The 21,672-nt window shown below is 39.6% G+C and overlaps 1 protein-coding gene across 10 annotated transcripts in view; it reads right to left on the bottom strand.

The window, feature by feature from the left end:
* CTNNA3 (catenin alpha 3) overlaps window positions 1-21,672 on the bottom strand; it is a 438,877-nt gene that overhangs the window by 383,540 nt on the left and 33,665 nt on the right. For all 10 annotated transcript variants that reach the window (XM_017826101.1, XM_017826103.1, XM_017826104.1 and 7 more), the window contains one exon: window positions 10,092-10,211. In XM_017826101.1, the coding sequence (XP_017681590.1) occupies window positions 10,092-10,211 (120 nt within the window). The remainder of the gene's footprint in view (window positions 1-10,091; window positions 10,212-21,672) is intronic.

Below are 21,672 nucleotides of genomic sequence, written 5' to 3'. Positions count from 1 at the left end.
ACCTACAGTTTTGTTCCATAATGACCATCTATAAAGCTCCAGTTTTTAATCACAAGAAGGCAGACTTTAAGAGAGATAACTGTACTGAAGGTCTGTACTGAAAAGTAACCACCTATGGCACAATCTCAAAACACGAAGAACTTAGAATACAGACTCATGTTGTAACAAAAGCTGGGTAACAGATACAAGAAAGTGTTAGAGCCTCACGAGCCCCATCAAGCAAGGCAAAGGTCTAACTGATGAGAAAGTCAGTGAAGACAGGCCTATATATCCCAAACAATTAGATGCGTTTTGGCTGGGTTGCAACAACCACCTGGAATTCTAGAGGGATGAGAAGGGGGAATTCAAGATCAGGAAGGTCAAAACTCTGCCATGACTCTTCCTGGTAACCCTTCAGACCCTACGTAAAAACACACCCGACATCTCCCTGTCTTTTGTGCGTGGATAGACAAGAAAACAGGAAACGGGGCCTGTGGGGGTGGGATTGTTATGTTGGTTTGGATCTAATGCAATAAATATCTTCCTGGGAGCAAAATGAGCGAGTCAATACATTTAGAATGCACAAACAGAAATGAGGTGTGGATGACAGATGACAAAGGCTTGGAGGAGGAAGAAGACAGACTGAACAAAAATTGATGCAGAATGACTCGATAAGAAATTTAAGTGCTAAATGACTATGGTGAGTTAATTTAGGGGGAAGCTGCACACGGGTAGCATCATGCAAATGCAAAATATAGACTGCAGCTTGATGCAGAACATGTGCTGGGGAAGGGGAGGGTATGTGTGCAGGGGAGACAATACAAAAAGAAGAACTAAGAGCCCAACTTGATACCATCACACAGACTACAGAGTAAGAATATTGCCTCGGATTCAAGACAAGTCCAACAAGTAATCTGTTAGTGTATGCAACACTGATTTCTATCTTGAGGGGTTTGTTTCAGCTCAGCAGTACCCTCAAACAGCTGGAATCCAAAGGCTACTATTCAAGTGCCAGAAACCTCTTGAAAAGGCCTTTCAAGCTCTTCCCTCAAAGCAAGGTTTTGAGCCAGGGATGAGTGTTGGAGCTCACCTGGTACATAACCCTAACTGGTTACAGAGCTGGAGTTTCAGAGGGGACACAGAGATCCCTACCTCTACCTCCTAACCTGTCACCACATGAGAAAAAAAAACCTACATCCTGCATTAACTGTATTTGGAGAGCAGCAAATACCAGTTTTCTACTCCCTGTGTGAATGTTCCATCTCCTAAGACACTGGAGTATGGCCAGGTAGTATGGGCATAGGAACTGCAGCACAAGCTGAGCCTTTAGAGAAAGACAGCAAGAAAACACAACTGCTCCTGGCAAAGCCTGCTTTGGCTGTTGTCTGCAAGAGCTCCTGGAGCAAGCGTGCCAGGAACAGTGTTCCTGCAGGATTTGTCCATCATTCCCAAACATGCTCTCAAACCACTCTCCACTCACAGCTCAGTCATTTTGCAAAGCTTTGCATTTCACCTAATCTGATTTTGATGAAGTGCCAAGGCAGAGAGACATTTTATAAAAGAATTTATTTTTCCATGAGAAACCAGTATATGTCTGTCAGGCTTGGATCAATACAGTAAAACATTCCCTTCAGATAACTCACCTACTATAACTGCCATTTTCACCATGACATAACATCACTCATTAGCCACTTGTTAGTAATCAGAGCTCTACATTCCAAACTGTTATTGCACTTCCAGCTTGCATCAGTTCAGCATCTAAAAAGCAGGTTATTCTCATATTAAATTTAAAAAAAAAAAAAAAACAAAACACCCCAAACCTCTCACCACGAACAAAAACAGTAGCTCAGACTATATGCTATATACTGACCTGATCCTGTAAAAATATGTCAGTGGTGCTCAGACTGAACCTTTTACCTAGTCTGACATAAATCTGTCATAGTCTGACAAAAGGAACTTCAAACATCCACAGAATCTCACCTGCAAGTCCTGATACACCTATAAATTTTCACCTCTTAGATGGAGGCACGTAGGGTTGTCCTCCAGTAGACCCCGTACTAAGAGGCTTGCTCAAGGTCACAACAGAAGGCTGTCAGAAAGCAAATTTGAAAATGCTTACAAGACATCTATATGACTGGCTCTTTGTTTTCCTTCACTATTCAGTAAGGAAAATTTTATTATAATCCCCACTCCCTACTGCTCCAAACCATTTTACTTTGAAAGAAATCAAAGAAAAGAATGTCAAATTAAAATAGCACATACATCACTTTTTTATAGTGTTCAACAGAGGAAGCATCCTCTATAATTCTCACTTTTTCTGTAGACTATGCAGATGTGTTACATTCCAGAAAATCAGTCAGCTACACTTAGACTCCTGAAGAAAAAAAATAGAACAAATAATGAAGGACACTATTTATTTATCTAGAAATAAATACAGGAATGAGTAATAGCCACCAGGCTGGTTTTTTGTCCAAAGCCAGTCTCACCAAATCAGCCTAATTTCTTTATGCTTCTGTTCTTGTATTCATAGCATTAGTAGCAAATATCTCATAATAGGACTAGATTTTGATAGTCTCATATAACTTTTGTATAAATACATGGGAGAAAAATAGACTAAATTTCTCTGGAATCAATAGAGATTTCTTTAAAGCAATTACCAATGATTCTCTGCAACTACAGACATGCATTAAATGATTTTCTGCAGGGGTCTGTTTTGGTTGCCTCACTACGGAACATAACTGGGATAAGAAAATAGAAAGGGATTTCCTGGGGAGGGGAGGCCAAGGAACCATTAGTGCACTGGAGGGCAGGATTTGAACTCACAGTGATGTTTATAAATAGGCATTTGCTGCTCTCAGGTAGGATGGAGTTCAGGAAGGGCAGCACAAGTCATCACACAGGCAGGAACAGTCAGCTGCACAAGGGATGATTGCTAACAACCCATTAGGCAACACTTCACAGGAACTGCCTAAAAAAGTCACAAAGATGGTTGTGCTACCAAGAGAAGTCAAATCACATATGTGTAAACAGAGGACATCGGAAGAAATCCTTCCATTCTACTTATCAACAGCATCCTTTAATAATGGGGTAGAAGCATTTGAGCCACAGGATATAACAGAAGATGTCAAAAGCATGACTTAGCAGGAAAGATGAGCAACTTGCAGAGAAACCTGAGAGACAGGCACGATCGTGATAATACACACAAGAGCACAGCAAAGCAAAAAGGAATAATCTGATTCTTATTTTTATAGTAGGAAGTACAAGATGCCATGATCATGAATGTATTAAAGAGGGATTCAGACTAAACACTAGGAAAAAGAACTTGAAATGTAAGAAGAGTCAGGGATGTTGTGGAATCTGTCACTGGAGGTTTTAACAACATTTTAGATAAAGACAACTGTCAGCGTGGCTGGGGAGCACAGTATGCAGCTTCATCTAGAATAAACATGAAAGAGCTTACTAAACTCAGCTTTTTCAGTGATGGCATCTGTTAAAATACACTTGACAAATACTTTGCACTATCTTTTTTTTTGTTGTTTTCTTTTAATAAACTGTCCCAAGAAATCAAAAACTATCAACTCTAAATGATTTTGTCCTTTTAAGGCTCACCTCACTCCTGCTGTATAAAAGTATAGTTTGTTTGTTCCTTGAGTGGACATTGCTGCCTGGCAGAATGCTCTGTCATATTGTCAGTTATTGCTGCATCATTAAGTATTATTCTCCTTAGACTCTGATCCCGTTTACATTCCACAAATTGTGGTTTTGTCCCACCTTAGAATAAACATACCATCTGAAGTAACAGTCTATTTCATTTGGGGGAAAAATCTGGTTTCTAGTCTACTGAAAGTATGGAGTTCTAAGCTGAGTCCCTGTTTGCCACTGAAATAAACTGCCCACACATCAAATTTCCTATAGGAGACATATATGGCACCAAAGCAAATGTCCAGGTACAAAATCAGTGGTGTTTGCAAGTCCCCCATGGAATGCATTCAATATTCTTTATCAGCTTTTTAAAGTCATGCCCTTTTAATATTACTTACTTAGTTGTTTTTGTAACTTAATTCCAGCTGAAGACCTCATTTCCTTCCCAGTGTCACACTCTGTTTGGTATTGTTTGTTTTTGAATGACCTGGGGACTCCATGGTTGAACTTGAAGCACCATCCATCCTTGGCTCCTAAGACATTTTAGCTACATTTATCAGAGGCAAGACTAGACAGGAACCTTCTATCCAAACTCAGGACATCTTGGGCACAGCTAAAAGTAACTGTTTCATAGAAACAGCAACAGTCTGAGCTTTGAAAAGGGGGGAGCCTGAGGGGGGGAGCCTTTTTAGCCCTCTGCTCAACTCCCAGGCTCCCAACAGGTCCCCTTCTGTTTTCTCAGGAAAGTGAGAGGCAGGTTTAAAGAAATCCCACATGTCTATCTCAACCTCTTTACAGTATCACTAGTTTTATTTCTGAAAAATAGATCACTGTTTCAGAACTCCCCCCTTCTAATATCAAAGTTTTGAAGGGGTTTTGCTATGGGCACCTCAGATAATAGTTTGAGTCTTCTTATCTTGGAGGCTGAAGACTTTACATACTAACTACTTAGATTCTTCAGAGGCTATATAAAAAGGGGGAAGATATTATTTCTCATAATTCTCATTCTAGATGCAAAAATAAACCAGAATTCTGTCCATTTCCCCCAAATTCCAAAACACACTAACTCACAGGACAACATTTCAAAGACGTGTGAGACAGCAAGACCTTCATGACTGCATTGTTGGTAGGATTTGAGCAACTGCTTCACTCCTTGTACATTTGGAAGACAAAAACATACTTCCTTGTCTCTTTAAATTTCATCCATTTATCACAGCTGCAGAAAAAGCAATTAAGTGCAAATTGTTCCTCCGAGTTTTGGATACACCTTCATTGGTCCGAAGAGGAATCCCACGCACTCTTCAGTTTGCCAGTGTTTATACTTTCAGCAGCAATTTCAATACATTTTTAGAATTAGAGTGCTCCTTTATAATAACACTTTTAATTACTTGGTAAAAATCAACTTCTTGTTATTCCCTCAGCACACTAAGATCAGGCTGGATGAAGCCACCAGCATCGAGCAGCTTTGGCACTAACAACAGAACAGGTATCAGACACATGGATGCAAATGTGACCAACTATACAACTACACTTTCTAGTTTTCCCCCTGAAGTTTCTTGCATATTTTACCTAATTTTGATGTTCAGATTTTTAAAAGTAAAAACTCTATATATGAGAAGACCAGAAAAACCCTCCCCCTGCTCCCTGAGCAGCTGTACAGTGAGCTCACCAAATCTCCATTTCATGGGCCACACACACCAAAATAAAACCCACACCAAACACAGAAGCTGCCAAACCATTGTTTTTAAAAAATAAGTTCTCTGTTTTATTTTCCCAGAAAAGTTTTTTTTTTCCCCTCAGAGGTCCAGCTTCCATGCAGAGACAGAAAAACTGCACGCAGTGAGATACAAATTGCTTGCAAATTAAGATCGTGCAAGGCTGGCACTACAGGCAGGCAAGTCCAGCTGAGAAGCTGAGCTGGAAAACGACAGCACACACTGTGGCAAATGTGGAGGGGGGATACAAAAGTCTTCCTCCCTACCACCCTGAATATGTATAAAAAAATATAAACAGGGGAATATCAGCACTTTCAGGTGGGCAGGGAGAAGGAAACCCTCTTCACCCATTAAGGAAGCCACACAGATACACAGGACAGACAGAAGCAATGGCCGAGCGACAGAACTATAATCACAGAATTACTAAAACACCTCAGGTGCCTCAAAACAGAACTGTCATAATTTTTTACTCTCTTAGACACTGAGACTGATTTGTTGTTTGCTTTTTTTAAAATGAATGCATAAATCAACTACTTTAATTACACAACAACATGATAGATAGTTGTTCTTACGTCAAGGGATAATAAGCAGCTAGAATACTGGAAATACAACCTATACTCTCATTTTATAATCAATATTGTGTGACTAAATATTAAAGGGGGAAAGGAGAGAAGGCGTTTTCAGAAAACTAATGGGAATCAAATGCCTGTATGTCCTTAAAATTACTCAAGAGTGAAGTCCTAGGTTTCTTTGAAAAATCCTAAACAAGATTTCACTACATCCAACCCTGCAAATGTTTGTACAGTGGCAGAGTGGTAAATACAAAAGTAAACAAATTCACCCATTTATTAATCCAAGATAGCAATTCAAAAGACATAATTCTGCCTTTACCCTCAAATACACAGCCAAATGCACTGTCATTCCTAAGTCTAGAGAAAAAAAAAAAGAAGTGAATTCTCATTCAAATTCATTAAACAGCACAAGCCATAAATATTTCCTAATTCCTGCCCTTTGATTTGCATCTCAGTTACTCCATATCTTTTAGAAAGGCATGGATAATGGCTATAAAGGCTACAAGCAATGATTAATGTACTGCACCTCTTAACTAAGCCATCTCTGTAGTTAATTGTCAATTGCTTTCCTGTTTGAATTTTTCTGACTTCCATCCATTGGATTTTGTCATATTTCTGTGTACTAGAACAGAGCTTTAATCAAGTACCTCTATTTCTGACATTTCTAAGCCATAAATTTTTCCAGAGAAGCCCCATGACTGAGTTCTTTACGTTTTCTATCATTATGCTTGTTTTCTTAACAACAAATAATTCCCCCTGAACTCCCTCCAAATTTCAGCATACTTTGTAAATTGTTTGCCCCACAAATCTTCACACGTTCACCTTCTCAATTCTCTCCCCCCAAAGTTTTGAACAATCAAAGGCAGAGAATAAAAGTGCACTCGGTCCATTTTAACAAAAAGAAATATCATTTGACTGTAGGAGCAAGTCTGCATACAAAATTAAAACTTTTAAAATGCAAATTTGGCATGGGCCCATTTCACAATGGGCTAATGTGAAGTAAAACAGGCAATGGCTCTGCTCCATCTCGTGGAAACATTATTTCCCATAAGCATCTTTGATACAGCCCTTAACTTCTTGAATTTCTAACACAACAGTCGTCAGAAAGCAATCCTAAAAGGATTTTAAAATGGAATAACGAAAATGGTTTCACATAGATTCAGAACTTTAACACACAATTACCTTGAGGGAATACAACCAAAACCAAAATCAAATCAAATAAGGAAACTTTAAATTAGCATAGCTTTACAACAGGATACTGCTTTTGTGTGTGTACACATACTAAAGTCCTGCTGTCAACAGTTAGATGACCACACTGGTGGAGAATTCTAGGCAAAAACTAAGTTCTGGATTACAGCCAGCAGCACCCTAAAGGCACTGTTAACACTGAAACCAGCAGCAACTGTGATAATTTTTCAGTTTGACAGGTGCTAAATACCATTGGATTTGATTATAATTCTATTTTTATTGTAGCTATTGCCCAATATTCCTGAAATGACCTTACAGTAAGATAATTACAATGAATAGCCTTAAACCAGTACTGTTCCATCTGAACAATATATGGACCACTTCCCTTCAATAGGAACAAAGACACACACAAGAAAAAAGGAAGCCTGCACCTACTACAGTATTCCAAGAGCAGTGTTGGGATCAGAGTCCTCTCTTATCCCCAAGTGCTTTACCATTTTGTCCTATCTCATTTCCCCTGTAATTATTCATATTGCAGATGTGTTAATATTTAGGTTAATCCAAACCCATGTAAAGCTGACTTAGCTCTTATTGGAAACATTCCAAAAAGTCACAGAGCAAGAGAGTAGTTCTACTACTCACTGTGGCATGGAGCTATTCTTTTTTAGTCAAATCTCAGAGATGAGACAGTATCAAAGAACTCAAAAGCTTGTTTTAGTTCAAAGGAGTTGCCAGACTATCTCCTGGACAAGAAAGAAAAACATTTCTGAGAGACAGGAATCTCCTGGCAGGCTTCAAAATGGCAGCCTGGCTATAAACTGATGTTCCCAACCCAAAGGAATTTCTCTGGCACATGCAACACAACTCTGGAAGCACACAGAAAGATTAGGTCACCATAAGTTTCATGGATGAAGGGACATCCATCTGGATTGAGGAGAGAGAGCAATAAGCAAGCAACTGAGCAACAAAATATTGAGATCACCGAAAAGCAAGGAATTTTAAGTCAGTTTAACACACTGAAGCAGATTTAAGCACACTGGGAGTCCTCTACAGACAGCAACAGTAACGAGATGTGACATATAGAAGTGGTTTAATACTTCATATCATGTTTGGGACACAGAAGAATGGCAAAGAGCATTGTTCAGGCTTCTTGACCAAAATACTAGATGTCATCCACATCGTTCTGCTTTCCAACACGATGTCTCCAACTCCAAGAACTTCCCATCTTCCTGCTCTGTAACCACCAAAGAATTTCGCCACCCTGACCACTTCCACACCAGCTCAACTCAACCACGTGCAAAATTAGAACCTGAAGTTTTTGAAAGGCTGACCAACATCTGCTAACAACTTTGGGGGTTTAGTATAAAGAAAGGCAGAACTGCATTCTTGACCTCACTGAGCATTTTAAAGAGACATTTCTGTTGGCAATCTGCTGGCTATCTGAAAATTCGGGATGATCTACCACATTCTGAATATTGCCAGTTAAAAACAGCTTAATATAAACCACCATTCCAAACAAGTTTGCCTCTTGTATACTGCTACCACTCATCGACGTGTGGTCTGTGCTTATAAATCAGAGTCAAGGTGGGTCATTTGAAACAACATTTAAAAGGCACAGTTTCAATTTCCCATCTGTCCTATAAATTTTACCACTGAAGAATCACATTGCTTTATTCCACTTCATGCCTTATGTCTGAAGAAAAAGGACAGGAGCGGATAACTGTGTTTCATTCAAAAGCAATATTCGTTACTTTTAGTACATAAACCACTTATTTTACCTTGAATGGATTCATATTCACATTATATATAAATGTTTGTCTCCAAACAGATAGCAGTTACTCAACATTTTGACAGTGGGGCTATGAATATACCCTTAAGCTAATATGAGAGTACATAAATTGTTATCAATTAAATGCCCATACTCCACAAACATGTCACAAACTCACAATAGCTTCAGTCCCAAACCAGGGCTGTGATTTTTGCACAGTACTCAAAACAATTGTCTATCTTTTCACAGAAAAATCACTTCCTTATCCCAGCAGGACGAAATTCAAAGCATCTTCTACACTAAATAGATACAGCAGCTTTTCAAATCCCTCACTGCAGAACTTCTGCAGCAAGTTCTATTGAGATATATTGAGAAAATCTTGGTATCAACAAGCAGATAAAATACTACTCAGCATAACCATATAACTACTGCTCAGGTATACAGTGCAAATTAACTAAGACCCAGGTAATCTAATCAATTATATTGATAGAAACAGCTGCAAGTGATTTGCTCCCAAGCAAATGAACTGTTTGACAACACTGACACCAAGCGACCGATTTAAGGAAAACACAAACCACAACAAGAAGTGTCACAGCATTTCTCCTGCACACTGAAAGAGGCAAAGTCTTATGTTATCAAGACAATAAAAATGTGAATACTTATTATGAGAGCTGACATTTTCCCATAAGCTATGTATAAGTGACAGAATATCCAACAGTAAATACATGTTAATAATTCAATTTAACCTTGATCTTGCAAGCACAAGTCAAAGACTGTGTATGCTTCAAAGTCTTATGCAATCTAACCTCAGAAATTCATTTCTAAAGAAGAAACAATTAGTGGTTTGAATGTACAGTCAGTATCAAATTCCATTAACTTAGGGATTTAGCTCATTTTTCAAGTAAAAGAATGCAAACAGTACTTCTAGGCACTTAATAGAAGTGCAACAATAAACTGTTACATGTTAATGCAAAATTCAACATCTGCTAAGCCTCACTTACTTGCTTTGCCTGTCCTCCTCTCTGCTGAGAAATCACAACACAGGCAGTCCAACATCGTACGCGTTAAACAGCCTTGTCACCCCTCCTGCTGCCTCACCTGACAACCCTGCACAAAGCACAAACCCTACTGACAGCACAGGGGACTCCATCAAACACATCCCTTTTACCATCCACCGGGTTTATGTCCAGTATTCTATGCCTTCTTACCAAGCTCCCGTGTTCTTACCTGCTGACGTTTGTATGCCAAATAATCCAGATTTTCCAGATCTTTTCGAAACTTCTGGTAGGTTTTCTGTAGCTCAGATTTACTGGATACATTTCTTAAAGATTCAAATGTTCTTTGAAACTGTGATGGTTTAAAAAAAAAAAAGAAAAAAGAAAAAATTGTAATTCACACAGTTGCTGTGTTTTACTTTGTATTAGGATTTTATTCTACTAAATGCTAACGTTATGGAGCTGTGTCACCTCTGACCTTTCAGATATCTCTGCAGTTTTGTTTTGAAACTAATCACAGAATGCAAAGCAATATGCCCTGTTCAGTTAAATGAAGTCCTCTAACTTCATAGGTCAGGCTTGCATAAGACAAAACACTGGCAATCAACACAACCTCTACAGGTGAGTTCTTTCTCTATGCCATGTTACAGGATATAACATATATTCTTATATACTTAAATACTTTTTTTTTCAACTAAGAAAAGCATATGAAACTTTATACAGGCCGTGAACTCCTCATTATATCAAGCCTACAAGTAGAATTTATATATTATATTATAAATATATTATATTTATATATTATGAAAGGGTGCTTCTTATCAAGAGTAATTTGAAAGACCGGATAATCACTGTGGGCAGTGTGCTCACATTCTGCACAAAAGCTGTGACAACTTTATTATACTTCATTATAGATCTTACTTTTAGAAGTTAAAACTTCTTTCATATCACAGAATATGGTACGTTGGAAGGGACCCAAAAGGATCGAGTCCAACCCTGCACAGGACCATCCCCAAGAGTCACACCCTGTGCCTGAGAGCATCATGCAAACACTTCTTGAACTCTGTCACTTGGTGCCGTGACCCCTGCCCTGGGGAGCCTGTTCCAGTGCCCAACCACCCTCTGGGGGAAGACCCTCTTTCCACTATCCAACCTAAACCTCCTCTGACACAACTTCAGGCCATTCCCTGGAGTCTGTCACTGGTCATCACAGAGCAGAGCCCAGTGTCTTCCCCTCACAAGGAAGTTGTAACTGCAGTGAGGTCTCCCCTCAGCCTCATCTTCTCCAGCTGAACACACCAAGTGCCCTCAGCTGCTCCTCATATGGCTTTCCCTCAAGGCCCTTCCCCATTTTCACTGCCCTGCTTTGTACACTCTCTAATGTCTTAATATCTTTCTTATATACTACCTGTGCCCAAAACTGCCCCAATGTTGCAGGTGAGGCCTCCCCAGGTCAGAGCAGAGCAGGACAATCCCCTCCCTGGCCCAGCCGGCGATGCTTTGCCCGATGCCCCCCAGGACAGGGTTGGCCCTCCCGGCTGCCAGGGCACTGCTGACTCATGGACAACTGGCCATCAACCAGGACCCCCAGGGCCCTTTCCTGGCACTGCTTTCCAGCCTCCCATTCCCCACTCTGTCCATACACCCCGGGTTGGCCCATCCCAGGTGCAGAATCCGGCACTTCCCTTGGTGAGCTTCCTCTGGTTGGTGATTGCCCAGTTCTGGGATCTGTCCAGGTCTCTCTGTGGGGCCTCCCTGCCCTCGAGGGAGTCAACAGCTCCTCCCAGTTTTGTGTTGTCTGCAAACTTGCTCAGTGTCCCTTCCAGTCCTGCATCCAAGTCACTGATGAAGACGCTGGAGAGCACAGGGCCCAACACGGGGCCCTGCAGAACCCCACCAGTGACAGGTCACCAGTCTGGTGTCCCCCCCAGTGACTGTCACCTTCTGTGCTCAACCCATGAGCCAACTGCTCACCCACCACACGGTGTGTTTATCCAGCTGTGGGCTGGACAGTTTATCCAGAAGGATCCTGGGAGAGACAGGATCAAAAGCTTTACTCAAATGCAGCTGGCTTCTCTTGATTGGCTAGGTGGGTTACCTTGCCATAGAAGGAAATCAGGTTGGATAAGCAGGACTTTCCCCTCATGAAGCTGTGCTGGCTGTGAACAATTACTGTCTTTCAGGTGTTTTTCAATACTTCCCAGAATAATCTTCTCCATAACTTTTCCAGGCACTGAAGTGAGACTGACAGGCCTCAATCGCAGTAGCAGTAGTTTCTGGGGTCCTGCTTCTTGTCCTTCTTGAAAATCAGGACAACGTTTGCCAGCTTCCAGTCATCTGAGACCTCTCTGGATTCCCAAGACCACTCCAAAATCATCAAGAGAGGTTTTCCGATGACACCAGCAGCTATTTGACGATTCTGGGACGAATCCCAGCAGGCCACGTAGATTTTCAGGGATCCAGCTGGAGCAGCAGATCCCACACAATTTCAGGGTCGACTGGAAGTTGCTTGTTCTCGCACTTATGGTCCTCCAGCTCAGGGCACTGAGACCCCCTTGGTCCATCATCCATGTTGAAGACAGAGGCAAAGAAAACACTAAACTCCTCTGCTGTCTGGGAGGTGAACATCCTGATCCTGGAACAGACCAATGATAGTTCTATACTGCCTATTTCCATTAATATATTTGAAAAAACTCTTTTTATTGTCTCCCACATTTCTGCTCGCATACACTATTGTTAAAAATAGGACTGGTATTTTTCAGAGATGCACAATACCAGCCCAGCTGTAGGACCTGTAACAGAGAGGCAAAGATTTGTGTGGGAGGAGAATTGGAGGTCCAGCTTCCTTGCTACCTTCAAGGAAATCATGAACCTTCTCCTCTGACTTTCTCTGTTTCTCTATCTGTGAATAGTCTTTTTCACCTCACAAGCATGTGACAGCTGCAAAGCTCTAAGCAGTTTAGAAATATTTTGTTATCACAGTGATTACCATCAGGAGCAAGTCTATAAACGTTTATTTATTTACATTTATATAATCAAGAAGAACTACACATCTTGTAAATCCTCCAAAACAGTGACTTAGCTTACTGGTTACAGGCCCTGTAGATGAATTACCCACTGTAAGCTCACATGTAGTACTGATGTCCAGGGAATGAGGCAGAAGACCAAAAGTAATGGACTGTTTTCCAGTCAGTTCTGGAAAACCAAGCACTTCAGAAGTAACTACAGCAACCACTTCTCTATACCTTTGCTAAAACTACAGTCACTGAATTGGAAAAATGAACAACAGCAGCAGAAGGGAAAGAAAAAAACCAAAGCCAAACCTCTACTCATCTTCAGTCCCTTCAGTCCCCCCCCTTCAGTCAGCAAGCTGACTACAGAACTGACAGCTAGTGCTGATCATAGATGTAGAGTGCTCCAGTGTGACCCATTCCATGGGCATTTGACTGAGCTCAAGCCCAAGCTGTATATGCTGTTGAACAGCCACTAGGTAATTCCTCTTTGAGGATAATAAGCAGCTGCAGTAGATTTTCACTGATGATTTACAACACACACCCTGGAATCATCAGGCAAGGTAGCATTTCATGTTTGCCACGCTGCAGCCTTCATTTCAGTCTCACTGCTCTCATAACCAAAAATCAAGTTAAGGCAGTGTTTATAGCTATTTGTAATTTATTTTACTCTCCCTCCTTCAGCACCACTAGAGGTTAACTGGAGACTTTCTAGTTGCATTTGAAGTGTTTGCTGCCAAAAAATGAAAGAAAGCTTTCTCACCCAAAGTATACATTCCTGAATTCTGTAACAATAGGGGTGACAGAACAGAAACGCCAACACAAAACTGCAAGACTCTCTATTCTTTTCCATTTGGCTTCATTATCTTCCACTTTTTGTATGATCTGTTGTTTTCAGATTTTCTCTCTGCCCCAGAGTTGATTTCCAAGCCTCGCATTTGCAGTGCTTGCTTTCATCAATTCCCACTCCTGGCTATTCCCTTAGGTCGAAGTAAATTTAATTACAATGTGTGCAAACAAGAGCTGAGTACAGTTTAAGGTGACCAAAAGCTATCCATAGTGCTCCACAGTGCTCCCACTTTATAAGTGTGTAAGAAGCTACTCAAAATATACCTATAAAGTTTGTCATACACCCTCTGCTTCAAATTATGACATGTTTCTCCAGAACTTAGCCCAAAGCTGCTGCACCCTCTTGTGGGGTTGAATAAAACAGGGATAAAGTCTCTAATGATTCCCAAACTCACTAAATTGATGTATGGTCCAGTCTTTTTTTAGAGGTTTCTTCCTTTTTTTTATATAATCATCAACATGTTAGACAACAACACAGCTATAGAATCATCATCATCATCCTTTTAGGAATGTACTTAATCCCATAGCTTCAATTCTTCATTTGGCAGGAGTTCTACTAGCAAGCTCCCTCACTTTCTTATGTCCTGAAGCAACCTAAACATTAATAATGCATTTGGCTCTCTGGAAAGAGACGTAAGAACCAGCACGAGCAAATACAAACCGAATGTGTAACTCCAAGGGCAACACTCTTCAAAAAAATAGAAGGGTAACTGCCAGGACATCCACTGAGAAGTTTGTCTTTAGATGAAAGGGAAAAACTCTTCTTTACTCAAAAGTAAATAAAAAACCAAGCCATTTTCAGAAAACACACATATGCTCTTTTCACTGCCACCAACAAGAAATCAAAAAAGGGCCTTGGACATACAAAGGTTATCAGCACATGTTAAACTTAAAACCACATCTGGATCTTTCTGCGTCATTCTTCTATCAGTGTGAACCACCACTGGTGGGGTGAATGGCAAGAAAACCTCTCTTATCTCTACTGTCTAGAGGTGAAAAGAAATACTAGTTTGGTTTTTTTCCTCACCAATAACCAAATGTAAATAACCATAAGAGATTCGCTCACACCCTTTTTCGCCTGTCACTTTTTCAAAGTGCTTTGAACAGTTTCTGAAAGCTGAGAAGTAGCAGTCCTTTACTACTTTTGCTCTCTGTGGCACTTCTGGGTAACTACCTGGACTGATTTTATCTCTATGATTTAAGCAGAGCTGCTTCTGTTTGTGAAGTTACCACAGATAACTTCGTAGCACAGATACTGCACACACAATTTCATAACTTAAACAGAAGAACATTATATTCCATTCACAAACATTACAGCATTCCTTTCACATGAAAAAAAACCAAAACCAAAAAGTGTAGGACTAGAGCCAAGTACCCTGGCACTTCCTGTAGTCTCACAACTCACTGTGATGTCAAAGAACAGACATGAGCTCTGACTGCAGTTTCTCCTACAGTAAAGCCAACTAAGAGCTGAGAATCCTCTGTTGTCTTTACGAGCTCCTGATGTAGTCATTTTGATTTTTTTCTCCACTATCCCTCCACATACATTCAGGAACCCTGGAACTTCTTCTGTCATATGTAACAAAAATGAGGCAATGAGTTCAAAGAGAAGAGGCTTCTGCACTACCCAGGTTGGAGCTTGTTCGGTCTCAGGTGGACAAAATTCTCTAATGGCATTCCCTTGGCAATCCTGAGAACCTCAACATGGGCCATGAAAATTAATGGCTTCCTAGCTAAAGAAGAGGCCAGGCCACAAAAATGTGAGATTATAAACATGCAGTGCAAAGTGTTTCGTTGCTTACAATTCAGAAAGGCGGGAGGAGCCATCATTAAATACAGAATACAAAGTCATATTCCCGGCAAAAACTTTACAGTCTCCACATCAACAGCAAGAGGTGTGGGAGGCAGCAGACACTGTTTCTGCAGTCTGTGCAAGATGCTGTTTGACAAACCACACACCTTTAATGTCACTTGCCTGGGAGTCCAGCTAAGTTATAAGGAGGATGTAATCAAATGGCCTGCTGCACATCCTTTACTTAGTCCCCTTCTACATACTTGGTTCAGATTTAGGGCCAATGCTACAAAACACCAATCTGTTATTCAAGAATAAGGAGAAATTACTCTTTTCTGCTTTGTCTAGAGCTGCAGAAGTGAAAGAGCACTTGTATTTCAGAATATCAGTGCTATCATCTTCCACTGTGCAATAGCACTGAACTATTTTTTCTGTTGGTGAAATATTTCTCTTCATTTTCACATGGATTAATACAAGTTGAATTAAGGACAAAAAACAACTTTTACTTCCATTCTGACATAAGGAAGCTGTTCGTTGAAAAATACCTTCCTGTTTTAATAATGTACTGGTTCTTTAAAAGACTAAATTACACAAAATGTACTATTTTAAATTATTCAGAGATGTGGTTGAAAAAAAAAACATTCAAAACCTCTCAAACTCCAATTAGAGAACACACATACTTATGAGAAAATAGTTGCTCTCCCCATATTTTGCTGTAATGGAATGGGCAATGTGCCTCCTTTGTAGAGATTTATGGAGAGCAGTTCACATAGCTTTTCCCATTCAGAAAATATCAGATGACTTTGCTCTCATTTTAAGCAGGTCTGAAGACATGCATTTTGACGATAAAGCAGACACTGTTTGTTCTGCACGCATTTCCTCATTTCTGCCTCCCAAAGCAAGAACAAGTTACAAAATAAATTTCTCTAGATCAGAATGATCTGAGCAGGTTTGAGATACAAATAATTGTTGATCAGACAAGCCATTCTACTGACTTCATTGCCATACTACCAATAAATAACGTGCCAAGATGATTTCCCGAGATTATTTTCCCAGCCTAGAATTTGCCTTCCAATATTAGCACTCTATAGAGGGAAATTTCAGAACATCACTTCCACGTTATTCTCTTATGAGCACCGCGCTTCAGTGGTAACTGTTGCTGCAGAAGCAAAACACAGTAATAAACGCTCAAGGAAACCATTTAGCAATGTCCTTTCCTTGATTGCTTCCAAGAGTCGACTGCAGTGGGGTCCTAGTCACTGACTGGAGCACGCAGGCATTTGCACAGTCCAAGTAATTATTTCAAATAGGCCTCTGCTTGTCCAATATCCCACCTTCCAACTCTCTCAAAATAATTTTCAAACTTCATCACCAGACACAATATGGATTTCTCACACTCAGTCGTGCTCCTGATGACTTCAAGTCTTCCGTGTTAACCTGTGTCACAATCACCTTTGTGTCATAGGTGCTTATAATTTATTTCATCTGGAATTTATCATCTCACAGCTCGACAATGATTTATTTTTATGAGTTACAAAGCAGCAGCCAAGAGGCTCCTATAGCAAGCACAGAAGTGGATCCAGGTTCCTGTTGCACTCAAAAGGACACTCTGAAAAGCCTAACTCTTAAAAGTAATTCTTTGGAAGCTGCTTTTCCTCTGTTATTTACTCCACATTTCAGAGAGCCACAGAATTTGCAAAGTGCAATGATAAACACTGCAGCCCTGATTAAAAACAAGTGCATCCCATGTACCATAGACCAACGTCCAGTTAGTAGCAAGAATCCATTTCTGTTGATTAATGAGAAAATAAGTAGGAGTATAAACCAAAGGAGAAGCCAGATCTTCTCCAGAAAGACTCCTGTCACCTTCTTAACACTCCTTATGTTCAGAGATTTCTCTTGCCATGGTACTGGGAAGGCAGGAAGAAGGTAGAATTTAATCTGGCTACTGCCATAAAAGACAATAATAAAGGTTTCTGTAAATACATTAGCAAAAAAAAGGAAGGGTAAAGAGAATCTCCATCCTCTGTTGGATGCAGAGGAAAACAGTGACAAAGTACAAGGAAAAGTCTGAGGTACTTAACACTTTCCTTGCCTCAATCTTTAAAAGAAAGACCAGTTGTTTTCCAGACAACCCAGGCCCCTGAACTGGAAGGCTGGGATGGGGAGCAGAATGAAGTCCCCACAATCCAAGGGGAAGTGTTTAGCAACCTGCTCCACCACTCAGACACACACAAGTCTATGGGCCAAGCTGATCTGCTGGAGGTTGGAAGGCTCTACAGAGGGATCTGGACAGGCTAGATCAGTTAATCACAGTCATGGGAGCTGAACCAAGTCCCTACACCTGAAGTCTCTGTAGGCCTGAGATGACTTACCTCTCTTCTTCTATGTAATCATACTGTGTTCTGCTCAAAAAATGTTTAATGCTGATGAATACTCTGCAGAAAAGGGAGGAACAGACAGCACTGGGCTCACAGGGTCAAAGTTCACAAGTTGCTTCTTATCTGTAATCATTCTCTTTTTTTTATTTCCTGGCAAGAGTTTTAAATAACTCTAAGCAAGCATTTTATAAAGATCACGCTGTCTGAGGCTTTAATGAAAAATATGAAGACTTAAACAGTAAATCTACAAGCATGACAAGAAGAGGAAAGAGGCAGATAAAACATGTTGGCTCAGCATGATCTGAAACCAATTAGAGAAAGACAGACTGCCAATGCTCCTTGAATTAAATTCTCAAAACTTGTTATCTTCTTGTGTGCTCTCCTGATCAATAAATTAAAGCAATTCCATTAGTCTGTTAATTCACTTAATTAAACAATATCGAGCATTACTAACCATAATGAATGAGCTGTAATACAGCTCTGAATCCAAGGGCATGAGATAGCCCTTTGTCTGACTACATTTTTCACACTGCAGTTGTTTTATTAGACATTTCAAACTCTAAAATAGGTATGGAAACTCAGATACAAACAGCTATTTATTTAAACTCTTCCCTGGTTAAAAAAAAAAAAAAAAAAAAAGTTGTTTAAAGAAGCAAAACCTTTCTTACTGGTGTGATGTATTTTTATTTCTTCAGTGTACTCTAAAACGATCCTGCTGTTTGCACTGCACTCTCATACTCTTAAAAGGCTCTAAATTCCACAAATGGCCAAAAGTGGACTGTGCCAGAATGTGATCAGTCACAGAGAGTTTGTACTGGTGTCTAAGATGCATCATTTACACACACATTTATTCACACTTTGCTTGGTGAAGATTCCATAGAATTCATAAAACAACCAAAGTTCTCTCTGCTTTTTTAGTGAAACTGCCACAAAAGGCTCAGTTCTTGTTAACAAATGTATGTTTATTAACATGTGGAATGAAATTCCCTCCAGGATTACCAAAATCTTTCAAACTGACTGACCTGTTATTTCTACGTTTAAAATGTCACATTTCAGTATTTTTGTGGCAAAAATATTCAGCATTTTCAGCATCATATTCTGTTTCATATAAAGACTTCATTACACAGATGTCAAAACCCACCCAAAGTCCGAGTCAAATGTACAGAAAACAATCCTCTTAGAGGCTACATAAACTGGTAGGAGGTACCTGACATTCCATACATAAGCAGATTATTAACAGACTATTAAATAAATAAAAGACATTAGATAGATAAATAGATAATGCCCCTCAAAATACTTTTATACTGAGTAAGATCTAATTAATACTTTACAGGGTTCTTTGATGATGCTGAACCACTTTCTTCCATTTTATACATGCAAGCAAAAAGTTCCTTGGTTAGAATTTTTATGTCTTTTATTCTACTATTATTTCATTTATTTACTTTAATAATTTAAAATTAACTTTAGCTCAGTCCTTTATAATGTCATTTTACTCTATGAAAATTATAGAGCTCAGAGATATAGAAATAAAAGGTAATGAAATTTCTCATCTCTTAAATGATAACAGCCATAACACTCACATCTGAAGAAGAGGATAATGTGGTTAGAAGTATTAAAATTTTAGAACAAATGCGAAGAAAAACAGCTAATGACTTTTAAAGAGAGCTGATTTTCAAGGCATGTGAACATGCAAAAATCAAGAGTATTAGAGCTGATACAGCAAAGACAAGGTCTCCTTTCACACTGCAGTCACTGTGAACACAATGTCTTTTTGTTGGAGCAAGTCCACATTGAAGACAATTTGAATTCCTAAGGGAGTTTTAAAGTATAATGATTTAAGTTAAGGCTTTAGAAAAGAGCCAAGTTGAAATTCATTAAAATATTTAATTGCGTTCAAACCTGGCTGAGTGAGCCATGACCAAAGGTCATTAGAAACAGAAGGATGGTCAATAGCATACGTTGAAATTCTCTTCCAAGGCGATTTCCTAATTAGATGTCAACATAAAAAGACACCATTACAGCCAACACCACTGTTGGCAAGTTCAACAGCCAGGGCAGAGACTAAATAAACATGGAAAATGTAACAGCTCCAAGAACTAGGGTGAGTCTTTTTTACACAGGCTTTATGGAGAGTGTTATGCCACACTAATTTATTCTAAGAGGTCATTGACAAATTCAGTTCTCACTCCTATTAGGAGAACTGAATTAAAGTATGGGAGAAGATGACAATTTAACTGCACTCTTTGCAGTGCTGGAGTTTTTCCTGAATGATACTTTGCATTCTTTCATAATTTTCAGTTATTGTTTGTTTTCATTTTCAAATGGGAAGCCTGACGTGAATTATACAGCTGTTTGGAAATACTGGAACTCTAGCAAAGAAAACTACCTCATTTTAGTTCTCTCATGTAAAACATACTGAGAAGATCTTAGAAGGGTGCATCTAGGATTATGAAAATATGTATGGAAAATGTGATAGGCTACCAATGAAAAATATCATAATTAGGAAAATTTACCACAAAGAATACAAGAGACACTGGCCACCTCTCTTACAGCTGTCAAATTTAATACATATACAACATATAAGCTGCTGCAAGGCAGTGTTTATTTAGCCTGTACTGCATCTCTAAAAATTGTCAGCAGTGGATCTTTCAAACACAGTATTGAAATCCACACAACGTTGGTTTAGCAGGAAATACTTTTCCTACTCTGATTTGGAGCCAAATTTTCATTCTCTTGCCCTCACTAAACTGAACTTGTTCAACGTGGTCCCCTTTAAGTCAGTGGGTCCTCTTGTGGCATGAGGCATTATTAGAGATAGCACTGATTATTCACCTCTGCCCTGAAATATTAGGAAGTCAACAGAAATCTGTACTTTTACCAGTTTGTCAGACATTACTGAAGGTGTTGGGGGTAAAAAAAAAGGAAAAGGAAAACGAAAACAGGACAATTCCTTACTCTTCCCAGCAAAGACACACACCAGGTGGAATGGAATAAGCAGCCAGAGAAGAAACTCATCTCTGTGTTCAGATGCATGATGCTGGCAAGATGAAAATCAGTGTTCAAAAAAGGAAGGAAGCCTGCTCACATGGGACACGACCACTGGTAAGTTTTATATGGAATAGAAGACAGAAGACATCCCTTCTGTATAAAGGGAGCCAGGTGGACAAAATATGACCCAAAACATCACTGTTGTGATATGTAGTTGTGAAACACGTTATTCCTTTGAGCGAAAAAATAAAGTGACTTTTACTAAATATTTTCTACTGCACAAATTTTAAAGTTTTGCCAACTTTAGGACTTTCTAGTCTTCTGTCTGCAGTATACAAATACATATCTGGAGCTGGGGAGTTGTCAGACGAGCTTCTCACCCGTCATCTCTCTCTCCTTTCAGCTGATCTCTGGCACAAAGTGACAGTCTCTGTCACAGAGACAGACCCTTACATACCCAGTTCTTTCCCTCTGTAAATATCCACATAAAATTCCCACCTTTAAGATTCTCTACAAATAAATTATTCCCTAGCTCTGCCACAAACATCAAGAAGGTTTTGTGCATCGAAAGGAAATAGGAAATAAGAAATAAAACAAAGAAATAAAACAAAGTTAAAATACAACTGTATGGATAACTACAGTTGGGGATATGTATCCATATAGTATGGATACTTCCCCAGATCAAGTATGTTGAGTTACATGCAGAAGACTTTTTTGTTTTTTGGTCCATTCCACAAATTTCATCCGGAATCTACATTTGCCCCAAGTGCCAAAGTGTTACGTGCATGAGACCTG

This window comes from Lepidothrix coronata, unplaced genomic scaffold (genome assembly GCF_001604755.1).
Source record: "Lepidothrix coronata isolate B3197 unplaced genomic scaffold, Lepidothrix_coronata-1.0 Scaffold124, whole genome shotgun sequence".
In the NCBI taxonomy this organism is placed as follows: domain Eukaryota; kingdom Metazoa; phylum Chordata; class Aves; order Passeriformes; family Pipridae; genus Lepidothrix; species Lepidothrix coronata.
Note: the sequence above shows the minus strand (reverse complement) of the source record. Positions and strands in the feature narration are given on the sequence as shown.